At 40.4% G+C, this 25750-nt stretch overlaps 1 protein-coding gene across 1 annotated transcript; it reads left to right on the forward strand.

The window, feature by feature from the left end:
* Positions 1-8150: 8150 nt before the first annotated feature.
* Positions 8151-9856, forward strand: LOC119913042 (endoglucanase-like). The gene is made up of 3 exons (XM_038732360.1): positions 8151-8405; positions 9065-9137; positions 9225-9856. The coding sequence occupies exons 2-3, from the start codon at positions 9098-9100 to the stop codon at positions 9695-9697; spliced, it is 513 nt and encodes a 170-aa protein (XP_038588288.1). The 5' UTR covers positions 8151-8405; positions 9065-9097; the 3' UTR covers positions 9698-9856.
* Positions 9857-25750: the final 15894 nt, after the last annotated feature.

A 25750-nucleotide genomic window follows, 5' to 3' on the forward strand; every position in this document is an offset into this window, starting at 1 on the left:
GTTCTATTAGAAGTAATGGTAAAATGAGCCTACTTCTCACCTGACTAATTCCTTCAGTAAACACTTTCCATGTGAGTTTATTCAATTAAATTTTATTTATATAGCACCAAATCACAACAACTCATAGCGCTTTTCATAAAAGAGCAGGTCTAGACCGTACTCTATGATGTTATTTACAGAAGCCCTACAATTCCCACCAAGAGCAAGCACTAGGCGACAGAGGCAAGGAAAAACTTCCTTTAAGAGGCAGAAACCTCGAGCAGAACCATGGCTCAGGGTGGGCGGCCATCTGCCTCTACCGGTTGGGGGTGAAGGAGAGAGAGAGAGGGCGAGAAAGAGAGAGGGCAAGAGAGGCACAGAGAGAAAAAAAGAGGGATGGAAGGAGAGAGAGGGGAGGGAGGCAACAGTGTGGATTTGTGCATTTTATATTGAATAAATTTGGAGCTACTCCAAGTTCCTCTTTTCCTCTCCCAGAGAGGAGCAGGGGGGTTAAAGATCAACTTTCAACAGACTGCTGAAGAGACCTCAACGGAAGGGGGGGTGGAAAAGTTGCTTTCTCTAAGTGCTATTCATGAGCAGTTGATCGTAAAACTGGCACCTTTTGATTCTACAGCCTGATAACGCGGCGCCTGACTGTTAAACTGACAAAAGGGAAATTAACCAGAGATTACAAACTATCGGAACTCTTCTTGGAGGGGGGCAGGAAATCCTAAACTGCCCCCCCACACACACACGTAACCGTGGCAACTGGCCTTGCTTTGTGTTTCATTACCCCATCAAAGGGATACCCCTTGTCACACCCACTTGTGACAGCCGAACTTTAAATAAACCCAAAAAGACCCCAAAGCATTAACTGTTTAATTAAATCTTTTAGTTACTTGATTACGTTTTCCTCTATTTGAGTAGTTATGTTACCATGTTGTTGCTATCTGTTGTTATTATTGCTGAAAAGAATCTAAATAAGTTACTTTTGCAGTGTTTTTATTTTCAGCAAGATTGAGGACACTCCTTCATCTTATGTGTAACCAATACTTGTTCACAATACTTTCTCACACAATTCCTTTAGAAATGATGATAAAGAAATGTCATACTATACTTAATTAATTGTCAAGCTTGAATTTAAGGCTGGATAACTAAATTCCCCAGTTCCTAAGGAAAGGTTGTTTTGGATTAATCTAAGCTTTCCTCATGTAACCTGAGCTGGCCAAAATAAGTATTACATACCATCATCGGACAAGAAGCAAACCTGCCCAAGACGACCTGAGAGGTCTGGATGGTTCGTAACAAAGCAGAAGATCAGAAATGTATTTTGGCCCTAAACCATTTAGTGCTTGATAAACTAACAGTTGGATTTTGAAATCAATTCTTTGACATACAGGAAGCCAATGTAAAGACCTCAGAACTGGAGTGATGTGATCCACCTTTTTGGTCTTAGTGAGGACTCGTGCAGCAGCATTCTGAATCAGCTGCAGCTGTCTGATGGATTTCTTAGGGAGACCTGTAAGGACGCTGTTACAGTAGTCGAGTCAACTGAAGATAAATGCATGGATAAGTTTTTCCAGGTCTTGCTGAGACATAAGTCCTTTAATCCGTGATATATTCTTCAGGTGATAGTATGCTGACTTTGTAATTGTCTTAATGAGAGAGTCCATGACTACACCAAGATTTCTGGCTTGATTTGTGGTTCTTAACATTACTGATTGAAGTCGACTTTCAATCATTCCTCCCTGGCTCCAAAAACAATAACTTCAGTTTTATCTTTGTTCAATTGAAGAAAATTCCGGCACATCCAGCCGTTGACCTGCTCAATACAGTTACTCAGCGCCTGTATGGGATCATAGACCCCTGGTGAAATGGTTATGTAAATCTGTGTGTCATCTGCATAATTATGGTAATATATTTTGTGGTTTTTCAGAATCTGAGCCAGTGGAAGCATGTAAAACAAAAGAGGTCCCAGAATGGAGCCTTGGGGAACTCCGCATGTAATTTTTTGATTACCTATAGACACAAAGTAGTCCCTGTCCTTTAAGTAGGATTCAAACCAGTTTAGTACTGTGCCAGAAAGTCCAACCCAGTTTTCAACTCTGTCTAGTAATATGTTGTGGTCGACCGTGTTGAATGCAGCACTGAGATCCAATAATACTAAGACTGAAATTCTGCCACTTTCTGTGTTTAAATGGATGTCATTGAAGACCTTAACAAGAGCTGTCTCAGTGCTGTGGTGTGGTCGAAAACCTGACTGGAAGACATCAAAACAGTTATTTAGTGTCAAGAAAGCACTAAGCTGTTGAAAAACAGCCTTTTCAATGATTTTACTTAAAAATGGGAGATTTAATATGGGCCTATAATTGCTCATTAGTGACCTGTCAAGATTGCTCTTTTTTAAGAGTGACCTAATGACTGCAGTTTTCGGGGCCTGTGGGAAAAAACCTGAGAGGAGAGACATGTTGACAATTTGTAGTAGATCTGAGGCCATGCATTTAGAAACATTTTTGAAAAAACCTGTTGGCAGAATATTAAGGCAGCATGAGGAGGATTTCAGATGTTGTATAATGTCCTCCTTTCAAAATGTCCCCATGGTCCAAATGAAATGACTTAACAATACCCAGGTTTTTTCTCAGTTTGTGGTACCACAACGTTGGCGCGATTGTTGGAGCTCAGTTGCAACCTCCCAGAAAGATACTGTCTGTACTCACTTTTCTGTAGTGAGCCTCTAACTCACTGTTACTCCTTGGTAACAGAAAGCTTATAATGACAGTCCTTCCGAACCCTTCTGTCCAGTGGAGAGATGCACAAAGAAGAAACCCGTCCTGAGGCTCCGTCAGTGCGCAAAACACAGACACCTCCGCCCTGCAACGGCAAGTCCTGAGCAAATCTACTGCAGCGGCATGGGTGGCAGCATCCGACACACACTGGCCAGAAATTCACAAACGCTAATGAGCTTTAGTATATCTATAACATGTCAATTCCATTACAATTCGCAATGTCCTGACTCACTCAGAAACTCGGCGACAAGAATAGGTTTCTGGCTATGTAGTAGCAGTTTGCACGTGGCTATGGCGTTAGCTCCACTTCAGTAGAATCCGATTTAACCAGCTCCAAAACACAGCTCACTCTCCCGCGTTAACAGGTTTCACACTGACAAAAAAATCTCCTGGCTCTTAACTTGTAGGACAAGTAATATTATTAATCCTACGGAATTTACAACCTCTTACAGCTCTGAGCGTATCTGTGTTCTTTCCTCGTCTTCGTCTTTTTATTTTTTCCCGTCCCCGTTTCTTTTCCATTTTTCCCTTTTTTTAGTCCCGCCCCCTCAAAGCCCGGTAGGCTGCAAAACTGCTTTGTGATTGGCACTGATTGGATAATGAACAAAACTGACACCTGGCCACCCAATACAAAAGAAAATGACCTGGGAGGTTCAAGGGCTACTCACAACATAGGATATAGCTGGATATCATAACTTAATTAATACATATTAATACAAAAATGTATTACACACCAGGGACAATTGAACTGGCCCATATTTCAGGATATACTGTAATTCTATTAGCAGAACACAAAGGAAACAATCTATATATTTAGCAGGGTGCTACAGATGTGAACAGGTTGATGGTGCCCCGTTGGCTTTGAATGCTTACGACTATTCCTCCTTCGGACAGTCACCCAGCCACACCTTCCTGGCTGCACAGGGGATGCCGGGGGACGGCTACCAGAGGCTAACTCAGGCCGTTCCGCACCGACTACCGGGGACTGGCTAGCTACAGTAGCTAAAGTCTGATCTACCAAGGTGCGGAGCCGGACTTCTAAATCAATGAGCCTCACCTCCATGTCTAAAAATAAACTACAGTTATTACACGTACCATTACCGCTAAAGAAGGCAGAGGAGTAACTAAACATCTGATACACCGAGCAGGAGAAAGTAGGAGTGTGAGAGGGAGAAGCCATCGCTAGCTGCTAAGTTAATGTCGCTACCAGCTAAGCTAAAGTACTGTAGCATTAGCTACAAAAACTTTTAAACAACTATGAGATTGAATAGCAGTCACTAAAAGATGGAAAGAACTGTGAGTGCTTAGGCAAAATTACTGTAAGAATAAGTGTTTAGCAGACAGTTGGCCGCTGTAATCTAACAAATGTAACTGGTATTTAGCGAGAGCAGCACAACACGGTACCAAAACACAAGCACCGGAAACGGAAATGAGTCAACACGCTTACCGCAGTACGTCAGCAACGTCAGCAACCTATGATCTCAGTCGTCAGCTTCACGTCCTTTTCAACACAGCATGATGTTCCTTTAGTAAATTTTGGTGTAATTTAGAGGAAAATAGACAATATAGTCACAAAATTAATAAAAATCTGGTATATTTGTGCTCCTTTCAAAGTCTGATGTCAGAAAACAACTAACGTGACGTTTGTGCTAGTTTGCAGTCTCTTGCCAGACTTTGTGTCTGAACAATGTTAGAGTGAAATACAACTTTTTATTACGTTTGATAACCGCTGCTGCGATGGACTGGTGACCTGTCCAGGGTGTACCCCAATGTAAACTGGGATTAGCCCCAGCAGCCCGCAACCCTGTACGCAGGATCGGTTGACGATGGATGGATGGATGAGATGATAACCGCTGATGGGCAACAGTTTATAAACTGCAGCTTGGAAAATAAAATTGCGTTGTGCGTGAACATGTGTATATATGCACATCTGATGAAAATCTCTTTGAATAATAGTCCAGACAATGTGTGGGCTTCATGGCCCTCCTCATTTTAAAACCAGACAATGATGATCTGTCTCTCAGTCAAGGTTTAGTAACAACACCAGACTAATATCTAGCAGGTGAATTTACAGGGGCTATGCTGACATTTGTCAGTACAGCAGATGCTGGATCATCAGCCAGTACGGCAGATGCTGGATCATCAGCCAGTACGGGTACAGACCCTGTACAGACATCTTTACCACATCACAGACCCAAGTGAAACACAGGCAGCCTCAGCTAGAGATGTACAGCCAGCTTCAGATACAAGCAGCTCAGACCCCCTGAACAGTTGCTGCTCCACCAAATGGCCCAGCAGATTGGCCCCCAGTCTTAACAGACTTTATGAAGACTGAGTCAGTACGCAGAGGTCCATTCAAACCAGCACAGGATTTCTCTAGAAAAGTTTCATTCAGGCTTATCACAGACAGAACGGGCGGCTGTGGCTCAGGTAGAGCGGGTTAGCCGTTAATTGGAAGGTCGGCGGTTCAATCCCGGCTCCCCCAAGTGTCCTTGGGCAAGATACTGAACCCCGAATTGCCCCTGGCGGCTGTTCCGCCATGTTAGTTTCTGTTTGAGCACTTAGGCTCAGTGTGGGAATGGTGTAGATGAATGTAGATGTAGTGTAAAAGCGCTTTGAGTGGTCAGAAAGACTAGAAAGGTGCTATACAAGTATGGAACATTTACAGACTGTATTAAAGGAGAGAGAATGGTAGTGAGAGCACTGGGTTGTCAGGTGTGAATGCAGCAATGGCTCACGAGTCAGGTGGGAGGACCCAATAGCAGAGTTTTGCTTAGGAGGTCAGGCCTGGCTCTGTCTCTATATTATGCATCATCAGCACACTAGTTTTTAATTTGGTTGTCAGTGTCGGGGTTCCGTCTCGGAAGTGTTTTCGCCTGAGCCTATTTCAAGCCCCCCCAGACGGTTGGCATCTCATGAGACATGAGAGAGCTGTGCGCTGATTGAATAGGAAGGGATGGGGGATGATGGGATGAGGGAAGCATGGGGGGGGTTATATGTAGCCTTGACAGGTGATTGGAGGCGTGGATGAGGTGTGGTCCCGCTCCCGAACCTAAGTTAACAAATTAACTTCCTCTTGTGGACGTTTTGAAAAGTTAACATAAAATTAAAATGGTACAAAGAACATATGAAAATCAATTTAATACACACCTAGTTTATAGGCCATAGATGCTTTGTACTGCCGTGATACTTTCAGTAATAGTTCCACCTCTTTGTTTGTCAATGCACAAACATCTCTAGTGTGGTTCTTAGCCATTGCAATTCTTCATTCGTCTGTAGTAGGACTTTCTACTTTCGCTGAATCTTCTACAACTGCAGAGCAGACAATCTGCTTCCTGTTTAAACCGGCTCGCGCATGCTCAGTATACGTGAACGGCACTAGATGTTTCTTTTCTGTCATTTTAATATAGATGGAGATCAATTCTGATCCGCAGCTGAACGTTGGTGTAGATGGAGATCATTTCCTTTTATACTACACTTGCCATGTTTCCATCTAAGTGTCATGTAAATTTTAAGCAGACTTTTGAAATGTTGCAAAAATGAAAACAAAAAAGAAAGTAAATGTGAAAGATGGTGCGTTTCCATCAGCTGCTTTGGAGCGAATAAACCAGGCTACAGCAAGCGTAGTTTCGTCAGTAGTTGGCTGTAATAAAAAAGATGTATGGGTTCCAAACCAGAAAGAGTCCCATGAGGATCATCATCATTACATGTTCAGTTCACACATAAGAAAGTTTGTTGACATATTCAAAGAATGTTTGCAGTCTACTGTTTTGTAGTTTATGTCTCAAACTCTTGTTCGTCTGTTGTGAAAGATTTATCTTGGGTCAGTCATAATCACGTTATCAGTCTGTGTATTCAGAGCTAAGTTCATCATCAGTGTGTCTTGAGCTGCAGTTCAGCTCAGTAGCATATTAAAATTGACCTGTTTGACATCAAACATAATAGATATAATAATACAGAGTATAGTCTAGTTATTGTTTTTCTAGGAATCAGATTTGTTGCCATGTAGGTTTAAGCAATTTGGTTTGGTGTTTTGGTGCTAAATAATAAACATGGCAGGTTGAAAAATATAAGAAAGATTCTTCAGGTCATACTTACAACAAGAGATGTGATGTTTCTTTGCCAGATGTAGGGAGTACGCACGGCAAATTTTGATTTAGGGTCCTGAAGGTGTAGGGCCAGCTCCACCTCTAGTGGGGTGGGATTCTTTGTTCGTCGGGAGTACCAGGGACAGGTTATTATTTATCCATAAGGCTATAATGCTTAAACCTCTCAGCTATCTATCCTCTAAAATAAATGGGAAAGTCGGCAGAATTGTTCCAAAGATTGGTTAGTCCTAAAGATTGTGCCTTTGAATACAACGCTGCTCATTCTTAGAAGAAATAACAGGTACAAGGTTAACCTAGATATTTATATTTTTTTCATAACTGTGTAATGTAATTATTACCTGTAAATTCTGTGTTTTTTTTATTATATATATTTAGATAATTTTTTATAATATCTGTATCTGTTTGTTTGCTCTATACACAGCTCAGCTGTAAAAGAGACCCTGGTCTCAGTCTTATTCTCTGAATAAGTAAAGGTTGTTATATCACTATGAAGCAATTAAATTTGTTTTGGATTAGATTTTTTTATTTGCAATGAGCATTGCAAAAACTGTCATCTAGAGTAAGATGTCTTTAGATAATGTGTTTCAGAGATGTTTGGTGCCAGGCATAATAACTTCAGCTTTGTCTGACTTGATCGTCAAAAAATAGCAGGTCATCTAATTTGAACGAGTGTTGCATGGTGGGGTTACAACAACACTTATGGCCATCTAGTTTTGTGTCTTATCTTACTGACATGATGTGTCTGTGAAGTTGCTGTGTTGTGGTAAAACTGAGACATCAGAAAACCAGGAAGAGTCATCAGGTTTAACAAGCCTGTCCTCATCAAAAAAACAACTGTATAGGTCAACATTGCAACAAGCATATTTTGTTTGACGGGAGCAAAGGAGGAAGACAGGTGACAATGAAGAGTGCAAAAGTCTTTGTAAGAAGTTAGATGGGGTGAATGGAAAACACAGGAATTTCCCCCAATAGATTGGGGTTTGTGTTCCATGTGAAAGTTAAGTTTGAACTTACATAATAAATTTGGTTTGATTCTAACCCAAACCACAATATTTTCCTCAACCCAACCGAGTTGTTTTCTTCCCAGACCAAACCAAACTACAACTATTTCACAATTCATTGGCAAGCAACATATCTGTCTTTTAGGTATGAGGACAGGTTGGGCTTAATGCACTGGAATGTAGAAACCGGTGTGAATGAATTAATAGTAAGTTGACAAGTTTCGAGAAATCCACACCGGTTGGGTTGGTTGTATTAGTGGAACAAAAGCAGAGAAAGAGAGCGGAATCAAAGTGTTTTTTGTTCTCACCTTCAACAATGAAGAGAGTTACACATCATTACACAAATAAAGGTAAAAAAAACTGTGCAGGAATGCTACAGTACGAGTAACGATGACTCTCTTCATTGTTAAAGGTGAGAACAAAAAGATTTTGATGTCATCTCGAACATGCTTATATAGAGGAGCTGAAACCAGAGAGATCACAGCTTCATTCACAGCAGCGAACAACATTTAAGCAGAGAATAATAATATGTAAGTACTTCTAATATTACTTCACTATAAAGCAATCCAATTTGCTTTTGCAAGAATTTAGAATTGTCATGTAGAGTACCATATCTTTAGAGAATGTGCTTCAGAAATGTTTGGCGCCAGGTATAATGACTTTGTAATAACTCAGTTTTGTCTGAGTTTAACATCAGAAAATCGCAGGTCATCCAGGTTATTATGTCCTCAAGGCAAGCCTGATATTCAGCTAGTTTAGAAGTTTTCACACAATTTGACATGAAGCACTGAGCCGCATCGAATGTATGAAAAGTGCTATACAAATACAGTTTACCGTAATAGTATAGTATTATTATTTAAACATAACTTTTTGCTGTAGATACCTTTTTGTAAAGATATGCAATAAATTAAATTAATAGTCAGCCAAAGAAGAAACGATAATAGTCATTCCTTAACTGTTATCTAGCAGGGCAGAACCAGGAGAGGTTGGAGACGTTTTATTTGTTGTCTTTCTTTTATTTACTGGTTCAGAAGCTTTAAGGTTTTATTTTATTTGGTATTTCAGTGAAAGACAGGTTTGCAGAAAATATGAGCAAACAATTTAAGTAAATTTTTCCTCCTGTTTAAAATGCAAATAACCATTTTCAGCTTTTAATTTACTTTTTAAATTTACCAATTATATTTTTCAGTCACCACACAGGAGAAACTATCACTGCATCACCATGATTGCAAAGATTTGTGTCGTCCTTCTTCTGTTTGTTGGTAAGAGAAACTTTCATTCCAAATAAAGATCTAAACTTGCCTCGAGACTTAATGTAAATCTGATTTGACATTTTCCGCACAAAACAGCCTCTGGCAACGCACAGATCACAACCAGAACCACCACGGCTGCACCAACAACCAGAACCACCACGGCTGCACCAACAACCAGAACCACCACGGCTCAAACAACCAGAACCACAACGGCTGCACCAACAACCAGAACCACCACGGCTCAAACAACCAGAACCACCACGGCTGCACTAACAACAACAGCAGCACCACCAACCACACAAACAGCCCCACCCACACCCACACCCACAATCACACCGACACCCACACCCACACCCACACCCACACCCACAATCACATCCACATCCACATCCACACCCACACCCACACCCACACCCACACCCACACCCACAATCACATCCACACCCACACCCACACCCGCATCTTGTGATACCAGCACAGCTAGACCAACAACCCCATCCAGCACAGCTGGTTGTGAGACCAACAAGGCTAGACCGACATGTAGTGTGGAGTGTGTTTGTAAATGCTGATCTCTGATATGTCATCACACGTGTCTCTGATGGAGGTGTCTATAATTAATCAAAACTTCTGTGATTGGAGGACTCTGTAATGTTCTGATTCAAAGGGTTGTGTGTGAATCTGCTTTTTGTCTGTTATTGCATAAAAACAATAAAGGTTTACCAAAGTTATTCTTTGAAGTTGTTGCAAATTACCTCAATATTGATTAAAGACCTAGAAATTGTAGTATTTCTTGATAACCTGAGTAAAAATTATTAAAATATCTATAATTTACATTTATTAATGTATAATAATAATATTATTAAATTTATTGATGATTTCATAAGATAGTAATCAGTTTCATCAGACTGTGTGGGTGTGACACAATTAGATCTCACTGACTAGCCACCATACCAGACGAAGTAATGGTTCTTTCAGACCCTTTCGGGGCGGTGAGTTTACATACAAAGTCAATGCAAAGACACGTAGAGCCGCGATTTCCTGTCGTGCTGTGTGAAGCGACGCGAAGGGGGCGGGGCGTGGGCAACACGAAGGCAACGTGAAGGCAATGCAAAGGAATTCACATGAGTTGAATATTTTCAACTCAAGCGAAGAAGTCGCATGACGCTGAGTCACAATAGCTCAGTGCTGAGATTGTCCGTACATAACCAACGGCTTCAGTGCGTTGTGTGGAGAGGGCCGGGCAGAGCGGGGGATTAAAAATCTGCTGGCCGGTGTTCTGACGATCTATGCTGCCCTATCGAAAAATGCTACCTTATGTGTTCCCTTTTCCAATCCCATAAAGTTATAACTCTCACAGTATTATGACATATTCTGTTTTTTGATTATATTATAACATTATTTCAGGGGTAGCGTATTCCATTACAGAAAAATTTTATATTGCACCACTACTCACTCCATGTGTACTGTAAAGAGATGGGGAGCATGTTGAAATACTATATTATAACATCTTTATTTAAGATATCAAGGGTAGCGTATTGTGATGACTTTTTGTTTTTTTATGATACTGACGATGAGCCACTGTCTCGACGGCATTCCTAACAGCAAGGTTGCACAGATTTATGGGCGTGGAAACAGACCACGCTTGTGGGTCTTACGCATGCGCAAAAATACGGACAAAACTGGACATTACTTGGAGAAAAGAAAGTGAGGAAGTTGAACTACCTGGTGAGTTCAGAAAACATGTGTGTGTAACTTTATTACAGCCATCGTTGTACTTTACTGTGACCAAGTTAGCATAGCATAGCCCTGATCGATCCAAACTCCATTCAGAAAACAAACATTTTAGAAGTTGCTGTCTTGCTGACAGACCTGACAAAGCATGAATTCATATGTTTAACAAATCTGCATCGTGTTGTAGTTATTTTGGCATCAGTTTAATCTGTTTATTGCTATTTAATCACAGCAAAATGTTTACTTTGGGTTCATACAGCTGTAGTAATGGCAAGTTGTGTTTGTTGACATTGTCGCGTTAAAATCGCCTTCTCGCGTTGTGTGTGAACACTTGCAGCGAATGTACTCACGCGAGGAAAGCGTCGCGAGGAGAACATTCGCTGTTGGTCTGAATGCTGCAAAAGGCAGCAAAGAACCTGAGTGTGTTGAACTGAGCAAGAGTTCAACTTTTGTAAGAGGACAAGAAATTAATTTTTTCTTTCATGATTGACACAGTCTTACTTTAATCACTTTAATGCTTGACCTTGGAAATAGTCGTTTGAGAAAGACTGTGTGCTACAGTAGAAAGCTTTAGAAAAAGCTTGTATGTAGATCCTGATTTGAGGGCCAAGGAACCAGATTGAGAAGGGACAAAACACAAAGAAACAACAACCAGGAGGATATAAAGAGGGACATATATCCTGTATATGAGACACTTGACATAATACATGTCACAATAAAACACAATAATACTACTACTACTACAAAAAAGAATGGCAGTCTACAGGTCTAACGGACTGTGGCTGTACTGTGACGGACTCAACTTTTATGTTCTTTGAGAAAAGTCTAGATGTCATGTTTGGTGCATGCGAGACACTGGGACGCGCCTGAGGCTCTCCTGCTTGATATTATAGAAAAAAGCTTCCTGTGCTAGAGCTGCTGCTGGTTAAGTGGACAATTAACGGCACGCCAAAATGGTTGGGTTTAAAACACTGCAATGCAGAAACCAATTTTTTCTTAGCCTACTATTTATAAGTCCAGTCCCAAACGGGGTTCTGTGTCTGCCAGACGGTCTGAAGGGGATCCTACAGGTGGAGCAACCACGTATTATGAATTTCATTCAATGAGAACGTTAGTTATGTAATATTATGACTTTTTTCTCAACATGACAACAAACACATTTTGAACATGAGCAGAAAACCTGAGCATGAGCAGAAGCTATTAAAGTCCTGGAGTCAATTAATTCATCATTGAGGTGAAAAGATGCCACAATCATGTTTAAAGAGGCTACTTCCCCAAATAAAAGACACAAAAGAGGAGGGAATACTAAATCATGAAAGAAAGAAATACATAATGTTTGAAAGTCTTATATATGATACTACATTATATTCTGTTATGTTATATTTTGTTATATTATATATTTTATATTTATATTATATTGTTATATATTCTTAGAGACCAGGTTAGGTTTGTCTCCCAGTTTAGGCTTTGATGTCTGGAAGTTGGCAAGAATGCTAGTCATAAAATGCAACGACCTCAGCAAATACTGAATCTCACTTCAAACTAAATTTAAAAGTTGTCAGGCCTGTATTTAGTCATTCACAAGTTTAGAGACATCCACACTGGTTTGGTTGTTCAGTGGAACAAAAGAAGAGAAAGAGGGAGGAGCTAAAAAGTTTTTGTTCTGATCTATAACCATGAAGAGAGTTACGATTACTTGTACTGTAGCATTCCTGCATATATTTATCTTGCTTTTGTTTTCAGCCAGATATCATCTCATAAATGAAACTGAATTTGAGCTTCACTATAAATGCAACTCTTTATATACCTTCACTTTCATTTCTCTCAATTTCGTCTCTCTCATTTTCATTTCAGTCCACAAGATCTTGTTTCAAAGACGAAAAAGAAGTTCCATTTGAAGTAATCGTAAAATGTAGTGTTAATGTGTTATAGTGTTAATGATAACAATCGTAATGTTATAATAACAATAGACTCCAAGATTCCTCACAGTGGTGCTGGAGGCCAGGGCGATGCCATCCAGGGAAACTATATCTTTAGATAATGCGTCACGGAGGTGCTTAGGGCCCAGAACAATAACTTCAGTTTTATCTGAGTTTAACATTAGAAAATTACAGGTCATCCAGGTTTTAACATCCTGAAGGCACATTTGAAGTTTAGCTAACTGATGAGTTTCATCTGGCTTGATTGATAGATATAACCGAGTATCATCTGCATAACAATGAAAGTTTATGGAATATTTCCTGATAATATTGCCTAAAGGAAGTATGAAGCAATTTTAATGAGAGGATGAAGAGGGACTCTCCTTCTGGTCATGAGAAGTGAAAAAAACTCGACTGACTTTCGGCAACATGAATCAGGTAAAATTTGTGCTCTCTCCTCAGCCTCTTCCCTCTTCTCCTTTCAAAGTCTGATGTCAGCAAAGGTTTGTGCTAGCTTGCAGTGAGTCTCTCTCTTGCCAGATTTTGTTTTTGAACAATGGTTGAGAGAATTACAATTATTTATTACGTTTGATGACTGCTGACGGGCAACAGTGTTTATAAACTGCAGCTTGGAATTTATAAATTAATTAATATTAATATCTAGTATTGTTATCCATAGTTTACAGGGGCTATGCTTAAGTTTGTCAGTAGATTAGATGCTGGAACATCAGCCAGTACAAGCACAGACCCAGTCTAGACGTCTTTAGCAGGTCACACAGACCCAGGTGAAACACAGGCAGCCTCAGCCAGAACGAGCACAGCCAGAGATGTACGGGCAGCATCAGACACAAGCAGCTCGGACTCTCATAGAACAGTTGATGCTCCACCAAATGACCCAGCAGATTGGCCCCCAGTCTTAACAGACTTTATGAAGATTATGTTGGTGCGCAGAGGTCTGTTCAAAGCTTTTCTAGAAGAGGTTTCCATTCAGGCTGTTTTAAAGGAGGGAGGATTGTAGTGAGGTGTGCAACAATGGCAAATAGTTTATATTGCTCACAAGTCAGCTACTACGGCCCCATAGCAGAATTTTGCTCAGTTGCTTTGAATAAAAGTGTCAGCTAAATGAATTCATGTAAAGTACAACAACAGCTGGAATAAAGTAACGGACACATATTTTCAGAACTCACCAGGTAGTTCAACATCCTCGCTTTCTTTTCTCCAAGTAAATTCCAGTTTTGATATAATTATAAGTAATAGTCCAACAGGGAAGCTTCCTTCTGAGAAGCTCGAGTGAAGATAAATCAACGTTGTAATAATAATAATACATTTTATTTATAGGCGCATTTCAGAACACTCATGGTCACCTAACAAAACATGAAAATAAAATCAGGGTACATAAACAACTGGAAACAAAAGATTGCTGTGCCCAGATAAACAGTGATTGTGTTAGATATAGATGTGTTTTCAGGTGGGATTTCAAAAGAGCAGAGTCTTGAAATCAATGCGGTATTTAACTGGGAGCCAATGAAACTGCTGAAGGACAGGAGTGATATGATTACTATAGGGTGTTCTGGTGATGATACGGGCTGCAGAGTTCTGAACCAGTTGAAGTTAATGTATGAATTTGAGAGTGAGACCAAAGAGAGGAGAATAACTATAATCAATGCAGGATGTAACAAGTGTGTGAACAAGAATGGCTGTACTAGTGGGTGAGAGAGACGGACAGAGGCGATTAATGTTTCCAGGGATCTAATGGGACTGAAATTCAGCCTTTTATGCGAAAAGATTACAAACCTGGTATTGTTTATACAAACTTCCTCAGTTTGTATAAACAAGGCACCACTGCACCGAACAAGACCAGGTCAGGCAAGCCTGAGTCATTCACAGTGCTAAAATACTCAAATATAATCAAAACAATGCAGTCCCATAAAAAAGAGCAGTGTGTGTGCATAAAAATCAAATCCCTCATCTTCAGCTCTGAGAAGGCCTATCTCTGGCTCAGATTCCTTTATGCTGAATCCCACTCTGTTTGTATTGATTGTCCAGCTACATATGTACAAGAACATCAGTAATAAATATAACTAACAATAATTCACCTCTAACATGCACTTCCTGTGCTCTTCTTCTTCTATCCCCTACAATGATCTTGTTTTGATTGCACTTTCTGTTAACTCTTACTTCCTTCCCTAGGTATCTACCCCATTGATGTGATATGTACTGTGAGCTCTTACTAGTATTTATTGCTGCTCTTACTAGTATGTATTGTCAGTTGTAGATCTGTAGTTGATGCTCTGTTGATGCTTGTATGTTGTTCCTCAAATGTAAGTTGCTTTGGATAAAAGCGTCTGCCAAATGAGTGAATGTAAACGTGTAAATGTAAATGTAATCCATTTTCTAATTCTATCTATGCATAATATGAATGCCTACCCATCCCTGCACACTGTCTCTGTACCTGTCACTGTTTTGTCTGGTTCCATTGACCTCCTCCTCCTGCTGCTCCTCCTTGTCTTGCAGCTCCTCCCGATCCTCCTGTTCCTGTTCTTTCCCTCCTCATCAACATGACTCTGGTCATTATCACCCTCTCTGTCTGCATCACCTCCACTGACCTTAACAGCTAATATACATACAAAGAGATTCCTCACTTACAGAACAATGTTGTCAATGTGTGATAACACATTGCTGTTTATCATATATAATATAGCCCATATGACTATACATAAATGCATATATAAATCATTTAGGTAATAAATGCATTACTCGTGCACCTGTCTCTGTACTGGGTCTTGCCTCACCTGTGCTGCCACAGCACCTTTCACCAAGGAAGAGGTTGGCTAATTTGGCGCATTTAGCTGCCTCTTGTGCCAACAATTTTTCTCCTTAATTCTTAGTTTTTCGGCACCTCACATTTCTTTTTCCGCTTTCTTTGTTTTGGACATACCGAGTTCAGCCCCTACAAAACGTTTTGAGATTGAACTCGTCTAAGATGGAAAGTTAACTCCTTTGATCGGCGATAATTTTGCACGCCCAATTTTTCAGTTTTTTATTTGTTAAAAAGTTTGAAATATCCAATAACTTTCGTTCCACTTCATGATTGTGTCCCACTTGTTGTTGGTTCTTCACAAAAAATTAGTTTTATATCTTTATGTTTGAAGCCTGCAATGTGGCAAAAGGTCGAAAAGTTCAAGGGGGCCGAATACTTTCGCAAGGCACTGTATATAAATATATATATATATTACATGCCTCTTTATTGTTTATGTGTAAAGAGTAAGAATGGGAGAGCAGTATATATATTGATGTGTGATTATAGAGCATGGGAGAACAGTGGATACTTTTATTACTGCCCACACCTGGTATTACTGTGTAGCAGGATAACTTCTTTCCCTAGGTATTTACCCCATTGTTGTCATATGTGCTATTAGCTCATGCTTGTATGTTGTTCCTCAAATGTAAGTCGCTTTGGATAAAAGCGTCTGCCAAATGAGTAAATGTAAATAACATTTTTTTCCACTGTCTGCATACCCTATTCGTCTTGTGTAAGAATGAAAATAAATACTACGCTCGTCTGTACCCCATTTAACATTTGAGATTAGCTATGTTTGATCCACCTTTATGTGACATATTATATTATTGTTGTAGTGTTCTTAGCCCCCCCCCCCAATCGATGTCTTTAGGCACTGTGTCCACCAAAGTGTTTTTTACCAGCTGAAAACGCCAGCTGCTGTACTGAAAACGCCTAGCTGGGAGCGCTAGGGTGCGCTTTGGAGGCGCAGCATTTTTTTCGAGGTGCTGTGGTTGCTATGATTTCCGTGGAGATGATGTGTTGCAAGTAGGTTACCTAATTTTACTGTGTAGAAAATGTCACCACAAAGCAGGGCAGGCTGAAAGACTAAAACATGAGGGGACAGACTCTGCTTACGTGTGTCCACGAGATTTCGCGGGCGAGGAAACTCCTCGGCGAGTAGGTACATCATTTTGTTCAAGATCGGATGTGCTCAGTGTGGTGTTTGTCCCACCCCTCCTGCACTGTGATTGGAAAAAGTGACAGGGACCGGGAAAAGACGCTTAGCGCCTCGTCACGCTGCTGACATTTTTACCATATTCTAAAAATGCGGCGTTCCCATTGTAATGAATTTAAAAAGACGCTGGCATCATAAAAGTCCACATGGTGGACACGGGCCTTATGGTATGAGGACTGGTTGGGTTTAATGCATTGGAATGCAGAAACCGGTGTGAATTAATTGTAGCAAAACTACTTACTGATAAAAAAGTTATGAATAATATTTGGAAATATTATTTTTGCACTCGTAAACACTCGTTTTGGGGCACCACCTAAAATTTGCTGTCCGCCCAAGGCTTTAGGACTCCTTGGGTATAGCTTTAAAAATTAGTAGTGCTGGGCAACTATTAAAATTTTTAATCACGATTAATCGCATTGTTACGCACAAAATTGAATAATGAATTCTAAAGTGGTGTATTGCGCACTTTTGATTTAAATGTACTGCTATATACACAAAAGTGCAATAACATGTGGTTTGCAAACACATTTACCAGCAGTATTCCCTTTACACAGTAGCAATAAAATATTTCTTGTAACTTAAACATTAATGTAATCAAATCAAATATTAAACCAAAGCTATTTGCCACTGCCAGGGAATTACCTTTTACTGTATCTAGCTTGTTAAAACAAGTTACCATCAGAGTCCAGTTTTCTCTGGATTTTTTCTGAGCAGGTATCAGCAGAAACATTTTTCTTTTATCAGGGAGCAGCAGAAACAGTCTATGTTCAGTAGCAACAAGTACATGCACTATACACTTAACATCTATACTAGTCACTAGACACTCAGAATCTATACTATTCACTACAAAATACCATGCAGTGTCGAAGTTGAGTATAAACACCACTACAGAATGTCACCCAGTGCAGTCTCACCACAGAAAGGGATGCAGTGTGCTGACACCCTTGTACAGAGTCAAGCTGTGGATATACAGAGAGAGGAGAGCAACCTGTGTTTAAACCACCATCCAAACTATGAACCCCAGTAGATGGACAGTATGGAACATCAATTCCAATTACAGTGGGGCAACCCGACAACAGACATCTTAACACTGGACTGGAAAATAAGAAACAAAAGATAAAACAATAGAAAACAGGGGCTGGCCTGGTCCGCCTTTAAAAACAAACAAACAACGGACATTAGTTGCAAGTTCAAAAGTTACATTGCCTTGCACGTAATTAACAGAAGAATAAAATATAACACTACTTTGCAGGGTTCCACAAAGTCCTGTAGCACAGTAGCCACGTCAGCTGTAGTCATCAATTTTCTAATTTTCTTTCTTAGTTAATAATTGCCAATCATTTTGAATCAGTTTAATCAATCAGTCATTCTCATATCAAAGTTGTGAATCCTCCGTCCAGTGCCTCTGATTTAAACCATACACAGAATGTAGTTTGTTCTGGCCTTACTGCACGTGTTGGTGTCCTCAGTGTTACAGCTAGCGTAACTAACCCAAGTGGCTGGGTCCGAGCTTTGGTGGGAGCAGCAGAAGTTAATTCGACTGATATAACGCTTAAAAAGGGAACTTGGTTGTACCTGGATTCAAAGTTGCGTGGCTTAAACGGTCTGATAACTCTTAACAAACAAAACACAAAAAAGTAAATTCAACAAAGGCTCGCATGAATATGGCTACGTTGCTGGAAGACAAAGAAAATTTGATGGACAATGCCAATGTTTTTGTTGCCTGGGGCGTGTTCGAAGGGGGAGGGCTTTGTTTCCCCGGAGACTTCTGTGTCTTAATTTAATAAGTTCTTAAAGTCTACTACCTTAATACCTTTCCATAATCAACTCTTCAAGTTCTTAATTTTAAGCATCTGATAAAAGGAAAAGGAAAGTTATTGTTAATCGTCCATAACAATTATGATAGTTACCAGTTAAAAATATTTCATAGGAGCATCTTAACTAAACTTAACTTCCAGGTGAATACTGATTGTTAAACATTCTTACTTAGAAAATTTATAAGAAAGTTAGAAGGACATGGCATCAGATTACAAACAATAAAACACAGAGTAATTTAAATTAAGGAGAGGCAGTATAGAGTTTCATGACCCCTGTCCGAAGAGGTCCTGATAGTCTAGTTCAGGATGAGGTTAGTCTCTGGACAAGGTTAATATTGTCATTTTGATACTCATGCATAGATTCTGTGATCTCAACTTCACCGGAGGTGGTCGGTTTTATGGTCCAAGAGAGGAAGAGACAAAGAGAGATTCTGGATTAACCATTTTTGATATAAAATAATTAACACCAACACTGGCTGGTTCACTACATAATTAATAGTAAGTTGACAAGTTCTGAGAAATCCACACCGGTTGGGTTGCTTGTATCAGTGGAACAGAAGGAGACAAAGAGAAGTAATTCAAATGTTTTTCCTCTCAGCTTTAACAATGAAGAGAGTTATTATTACTCGTACTGTAGCATTCCTGCACAATTTTTTTTGCCTTTGTTTTCAGTCTGATGTCATCTCGAACATGCTTATATAAAGGACCTGAAATAAGAAAGATCACAGCTTCATTCACAGCAGTGAACAACATTTACACAGAGAATATTACATAAGAGAATAACATGTAAGTACTACTTATATTACTTTACTATAAAGCAATGTAATTTGCTTGTTTTTGCAAGAATTTAAATTCTCATCTAGAGTACTATATCTTTAGATAATGTATTTTAGAAATGTTTGACGCCAGGCGTAATAACTTCACTTTTGTCTGAGTTTAACATCAGAAAATGCAGGTCATCCAGGTTTTTATGTCCTCAAGGCAAGTTTGATGTTTAGCTGGTTTAGAAGTTTTCACACAATTTTATATGAAGCACTGAGCCACATCGAATGTATGAAAAGTGCTATACAAATACAGTTTACCCAGTGCTTGAAGTGGAAACAAATAGGTGCCTGTACCCACCCCCTTTGAAAAAGTGATGGAGACATTCTGATTCTGACCTTTCCTCAGTGTCATCAGTGTAAGTGACACCATCTGTCAAAACTTTTAAATGTCCCACCCCATCCAGGCTGTGATTGGTCGATTCACGACAAGTGACATTGACGAGCTATATTCAGCATACTGCTACTTGAAAGGCACCCAAGCTTCTCTTCTCCCTCATCTCTTTCCGCCGACAGAGTTTAGCAGGCAAGCGAGAACGTGAACAGGTGAGCGTCACGTAGCGCCCAGAGAACCTGATATGGAGAGGGCAGAGGAGAGTACCGGCAGCTTGGGAGAAGTCCCGGTATGCAAGAAAATGGCCCGGTAGGCTGTGCCAAAGAGTAAAATGTTGAGGTGCCAGTACTGCGTACCACTTCAAGCACTGAGTTTACCATAATACTATAGTATTATTATTTAAACTTTCATTTAAAAAATGACTTTTTATTTATCAAAAAATGCAAATACTTCTGAGAACGGGGCAGTAAGTGAACCTTTTAGGGTGTAGACTGTTCTAAAATTAAAAATACATTTATAATATTGTAAAAGGTAAGATAAATGGTTCAACAAACATACAAGTACAGGTGTAAACAATTTTAGTTATTGTTGACAATATTTCTGAAGTTATCAGAAAGCTGCTGTAGATACCTTTTTGTAGTGATATTTGGTCAGCCAAAGAAGAAATTACATAGTCAATAGTCATTCCTCAACTGTTATCTAGCAGGGCAGAACCAGAGAGGTTGAAGGCGTTTTAATTGTTGTGTTTCTTTTATGTACTGGTTCAGAAGCTTTAAGGTTTTATTTATTTATTTATTTTATTTGGCAGTTCAGTGAAAGACAGGTGTGCTGAAAATATGAGCAAACAATTTAATACAGCTTTCACTCCTCTGTTTAAAATGCAAATAACCATTTCCAGCTTTTCATTTACTTGCTGAAAATCACAAATTTTATTTTTCAGTGAGCACAGAGGAGAAACTATCACTGCATCACCATGATTGCAAAGATTTGTGTCGTCCTTGTTCTGTTTGTTGGTAAGAGAAACTTTCATTCCAAATAAACATCTAAACTTGCCTCATCTTGCCTAAAATCAGTTTGGAATGTGAGACTTAATGTAAATCTGATTTGACATTTACCGCTCAAAACAGCCTCTGGCAACGCACAGACCACAACCAGAACCACCACGGCTGCACCAACCACATTCGCAGCCACTACTGCAGCAACAACCAGAGCCGCAGCCACTACTACAGCAGAAACCAGAGCCGCAGCCACTACTACAGTAGCACCCATATCCACAGCCACTACTGCAGCAACAACCAGAGCCGCAGCCGCAGCCACTACTACAGTAGCAACCACATCCACAGCCGCTACTGCAGCAACAACCAGAGCCGCAGCCACTACTGCAGCAACAACCAGAGCCGCAGCCACTACTGCAGCAACAACCAGAGCCGCAGCCGCAGCCACTACTACAGTAGCACCCATATCCACAGCCACTACTGCAGCAACAACCAGAGCCGCAGCCACTACTACAGTAGCACCCATATCCACAGCCACTACTGCAGCAACAACCAGAGCCGCAGCCACTACTGCAGCAACAACCAGAGCCGCAGCCACTACTGCAGCAACAACCAGAGCCGCAGCCGCAGCCACTACTACAGTAGCAACCACATCCACAGCCGCTACTGCAGCAACAACCAGAGCCGCAGCCACTACTGTAGCAGAAACCACAGCCGCAGCCACTACTACAGTAGCAACCACATCCGCAGCCGCTACTGCACCAACAACCTCATCCGCAGCCGCTACTGCACCAACAACCTCATCCGCACCCGCTACTGCACCAACAACCAGAGCCGCAGCCACTAATACAGTAGCAACCACATCCGCAACCACTACTGAAGCAACAACCACATCCGCAACCACTACTGAAGCAACAACCACATCCGCAACCACTACTGAAGCAACAACCACAACCAGCACGGCTGGTTGTGATACCAGCACGGCTGGACCACCACCAACTACAACCAGCACGGCTGGACCACCACCAACTACAACCAGCACGGCTGGACCACCACCAACTACAACCAGCACGGCTGGTTGTGATACCAGCACGGCTGGACCACCACCAACTACAACCAGCACGGCTGGTTGTGATACCAGCACGGCTAGGCCAACATGTAGCGTGGAGTGTGTTTGTAAATGTTAATCTCTGATATGTCATCACATGTGTCCCTGATGGAAATAATCAAACTGTCTGTGATTGGAGGATTCTGTAATGTTCTGGTTCAGAGGATTGCGAGTGAATCTGCTTTTTGTCTGTAATTACATAAAAAAGATGATCTACAATAAAGGTTTACCAAAGTTATTCTTTAAAGTTTAGCAAATTACTTGCTAAAGACCTTTGGTAGATATTGTAGTCTTTCTTGATAAGCTGATAAATAAAACATCTATTTACATTTATTACATTTATGTCATGTTATGTAACATAATGTCTGGTATGCCTGTTGCAGGGACTTGTTGCCTGTTGCTGGAAAACTGCCAATGTTGTTTTGGGAGTCATTGGCACTCGACCTGTCTGTTTTTTTAGGTATGAGAAGGGGCAGACTGAGATAATAATTAAGGCCAGGAGTCTAACAACAGTCCAGACTAATCTCCACTTTCACAATAGACCAAGTATACTTTAAGCATTTGGTTGAAATATTTTCTGTTTATGAAATGTAACATGGATTTTACTTTCAGTTTAAAAAGCACAAATAGCTAAAACAATTCAAGCTCACTTTCAAGAGTAAGTCAAGTGCACTTCCACTTGCATGCACCAAGAGAGTGAGACGTGTCTGAGGCTCTCCTTCTTAATATTAAATAAAACAGCTCACTATGGTATAGTTGGTCAAGTTGGAATGGCAGGCCAAAACAGCGCTCAAGCCACCAAGAAATCTTCTGGTGCTTCCGACAGCCAGTCCAATAGTGGGTATGAGGTCAGGTTGGGTTTCACAAAGTGGAAATGTATAACTGATAACTGCGAATCAACTCCACCCAGCTGATGCTGATAAAACTAAAGTGCAACCTTGCTGTGTCTGGGACTGTGAGCTGCACTTTATTGGAGCTGCTGAAGTTAACATCATCATCCAGTAACGTTCCAGTCCCAAACGGGGTTCTGTGTCTGCCAGATGGTCTCAAGGGGATCCTACCAGCGGAGCAACAACATAATGCACAGCCAACTGTAGGGCAGATAGACTTTTAAAAAATATCATGAACTCCATTTAATGAGGATGTCAGTCTTGTAATATTATGACTTTTTTCTCACCATGTCAGAGAACAAACATGTTTTGAACATGAACAGAAAACCTGTTGAAGCAGAGCTTTTAAAGTCCTGGAGTTTATAAATAAATGTATTAATCAATGAGGTGAAAAGGTGCCACAATCATGTTTAAAGCAAAAGAGGTGGGAATAATAAACCATGAAATAAAGAAATACAGAATGCTTGAAAGCCTTGTATAGGCTACTACATTATATTCTGTTATTTTATATTTTGACCACCTACTGTATGAATTTTGCGTTTCCTAGTAACCGGTTAGGTTTGCTCTCCCAATTTAGGCTATAATGTCTGAAGGTTCTCATCCACACTGGTTGGGTTGATCAGTGGAACAAAAGCAGAGAGAGGAATTAAAATGTTTTCGCTCTCACCTGTTACCATTAATAAAGTAACCGTTCCTGCGCATATTTATCTTGCCTTTGCTTTCAGTCAGGTGTAGTTTTTAACACACCTTAACACAGATTTAATTTAGATCCCAGAAAGTGTGGCACACGGCTGGGTAGCAGTCTGTAGAGTTGCATGGTGTAGAGCAACAGCCACTTAGTGGAGTTACCAGAGGCCCCAAACAGTGAGGAGGCCACAACCGACCAGCCTGTGTGACCAACGGCAGCACACCAGTCCTTGTCGTGTTGTTTCGTTTCGCCACACACAGGGAAACAAAGTTGAGCAGACCCAGCCACAAAGAGACTGATTCTTTTTTTAATTTAATTGACCCGGAGACTTTTAGCTTTCTTAGCTGCAGCCTTGTTTTAACTCTTTTTAAGCCATTTCCTTAAATACATGAATAAACTTGGAGGCTATATTTTGCGCAGACCACAGAGGGGTGTCACAATACTACATACATTAATTTAAAGATATTGTTCAATATTTGATGAACTATGCTTTTTTGCCTTTTTTAGAGAGCTAGACTAAAAGATACCACCTATCCGTTGCCTTAAGAATTGAGCTGAGACCAGGAGGCGACTAGCTTAGCTTAGCATAAGCTTAGCGGAGGAAATCAGCCTGCGCCTGTGGATCCCACTGACAACACAATTTCGCATTTCAATTTTTACCTGTATGTTTGTGTACACATAAAACAAAGAAGGTGTATGGGTGAACTTTGGTGAAAGCCTAGTCAGCTGATTGATATACACGGCGAATAACTGTATTTCTGAAAAAACAAACAGATGCTAATTACTCAGGATTTCTCAGAATTGGAAACTTCTTTTATATGATTTCAGTTTTCTGATCATAGTGATATGATCATGAATTTTAGTTATACAACCAAATTGTAACATTACACTTTTATATTAGCGAAACAACTCATACTGATATAATACTCTTTGTCCCAAGGCAATACTACTACTTCTGCTGCCTGTACTGCAATGTTATCAAAAGTAATAGGCCTACTACTACCATACAATTCATGTAACTGTTACTCATATTACTTTTACTGCTGTTACTGCTTGAAGTACTATGGTTAATTACTACTATTACTTCTACCACTGGTATTACTACAACAGTCTACTGCTAATACTACTCTTTACAGTCCTGTGTTAGGTAAAAAATATTGATTATAATCAGTCGTATCCAGCGGTGCTACCAGTCAGTGGTGGATCATCAGTAGGAGAGAGTCAGTTATACTCACGTTGTTGCACTTCCAGTTTTTGAAGTGGAGCAGAGAAGACAGCAGCTCTCTACATATCACTGGTGGTAAATATTTTATCCACTTCCTTTTTGTCGAAATGCCGCACACAAACCAATAAAGTGCTTGGGAAGTGTGTGAGAGAAAGTACACTTCTGTCAGTAGTCTGCTCATTAATGCAGAAAGAAACAAACAAAAAGATGTTCGGCTTTATTAACGTACTGTTTGTTGGTTTGTTTGGTGCCGTATTGTAATCACAGCCAGCCCTCACCAGAAAAACTGCAAAGGTTGAATATTGAATGGCTAATTACAACCCATATTTAGACTTTTTGTTAGGCCACAACCTCTAGTGGCAGAGGCAGCCTGGTGTCACCATACAACGATTTCTTTTCTTTTGTGGTAGACCAGGGGGGTCTCCCCTCAGACAAAGCTTGGGAAAGGTGATTTAGGTGAATAATAAACCAGACTTTGACCCAAGAGACAGGCGTTCGGATGCCATTTGAAATAAAAATAAAACAAAAAGACTAGATTTATTTAGGTTGCGTAAGTTAAGTGACGCCATAATTGTAACCCAAACCATTTTGTTTTGAGTAGCATTTAGGTCCTTTCTGTTGCTGCGGTCTGTGGGGACTTAATGCCGTTAAATCACACGCGAAAAGCTTAAAATCTGTTGACATGGAATCCCATAATATCACATTGGCAGAGGAAGTCAGGGGACATAGTATGTAGTAAGTGTGACTAGGAGGGTGGGATGGATGGATTTGTCAAGTAAACTCAGGACTTTCACAAATGAGACCGACATTTGAGTCCTGTGTGGAAGAAAGTCAAAGCTGATATGTTTTAAAGGAGACCTACAGGAACATCTACAGCCTGTTCATACCATAAACTGTATGTAAGAAATGGACGTAGCCATCGTGACGTCACCCGTTGGTTTGTGGGCTGCCGTTTTGAAACCTTGAGTTTGGCTGATAGGGCGCCGCCATGTGGAGTTTTTGCAACAATGGTCTGTAAGAAGGGCCAGTATAGGATAGAAAATTATGAACTTTGAATCATGCCAAGTTAACATACATG

This window comes from Micropterus salmoides, unplaced genomic scaffold (assembly GCF_014851395.1).
Source record: "Micropterus salmoides isolate LMB-PRFRI ecotype aquatic unplaced genomic scaffold, ASM1485139v1 Ms_hic_scaffold_2, whole genome shotgun sequence".
Lineage (NCBI taxonomy): Eukaryota > Metazoa > Chordata > Actinopteri > Centrarchiformes > Centrarchidae > Micropterus > Micropterus salmoides.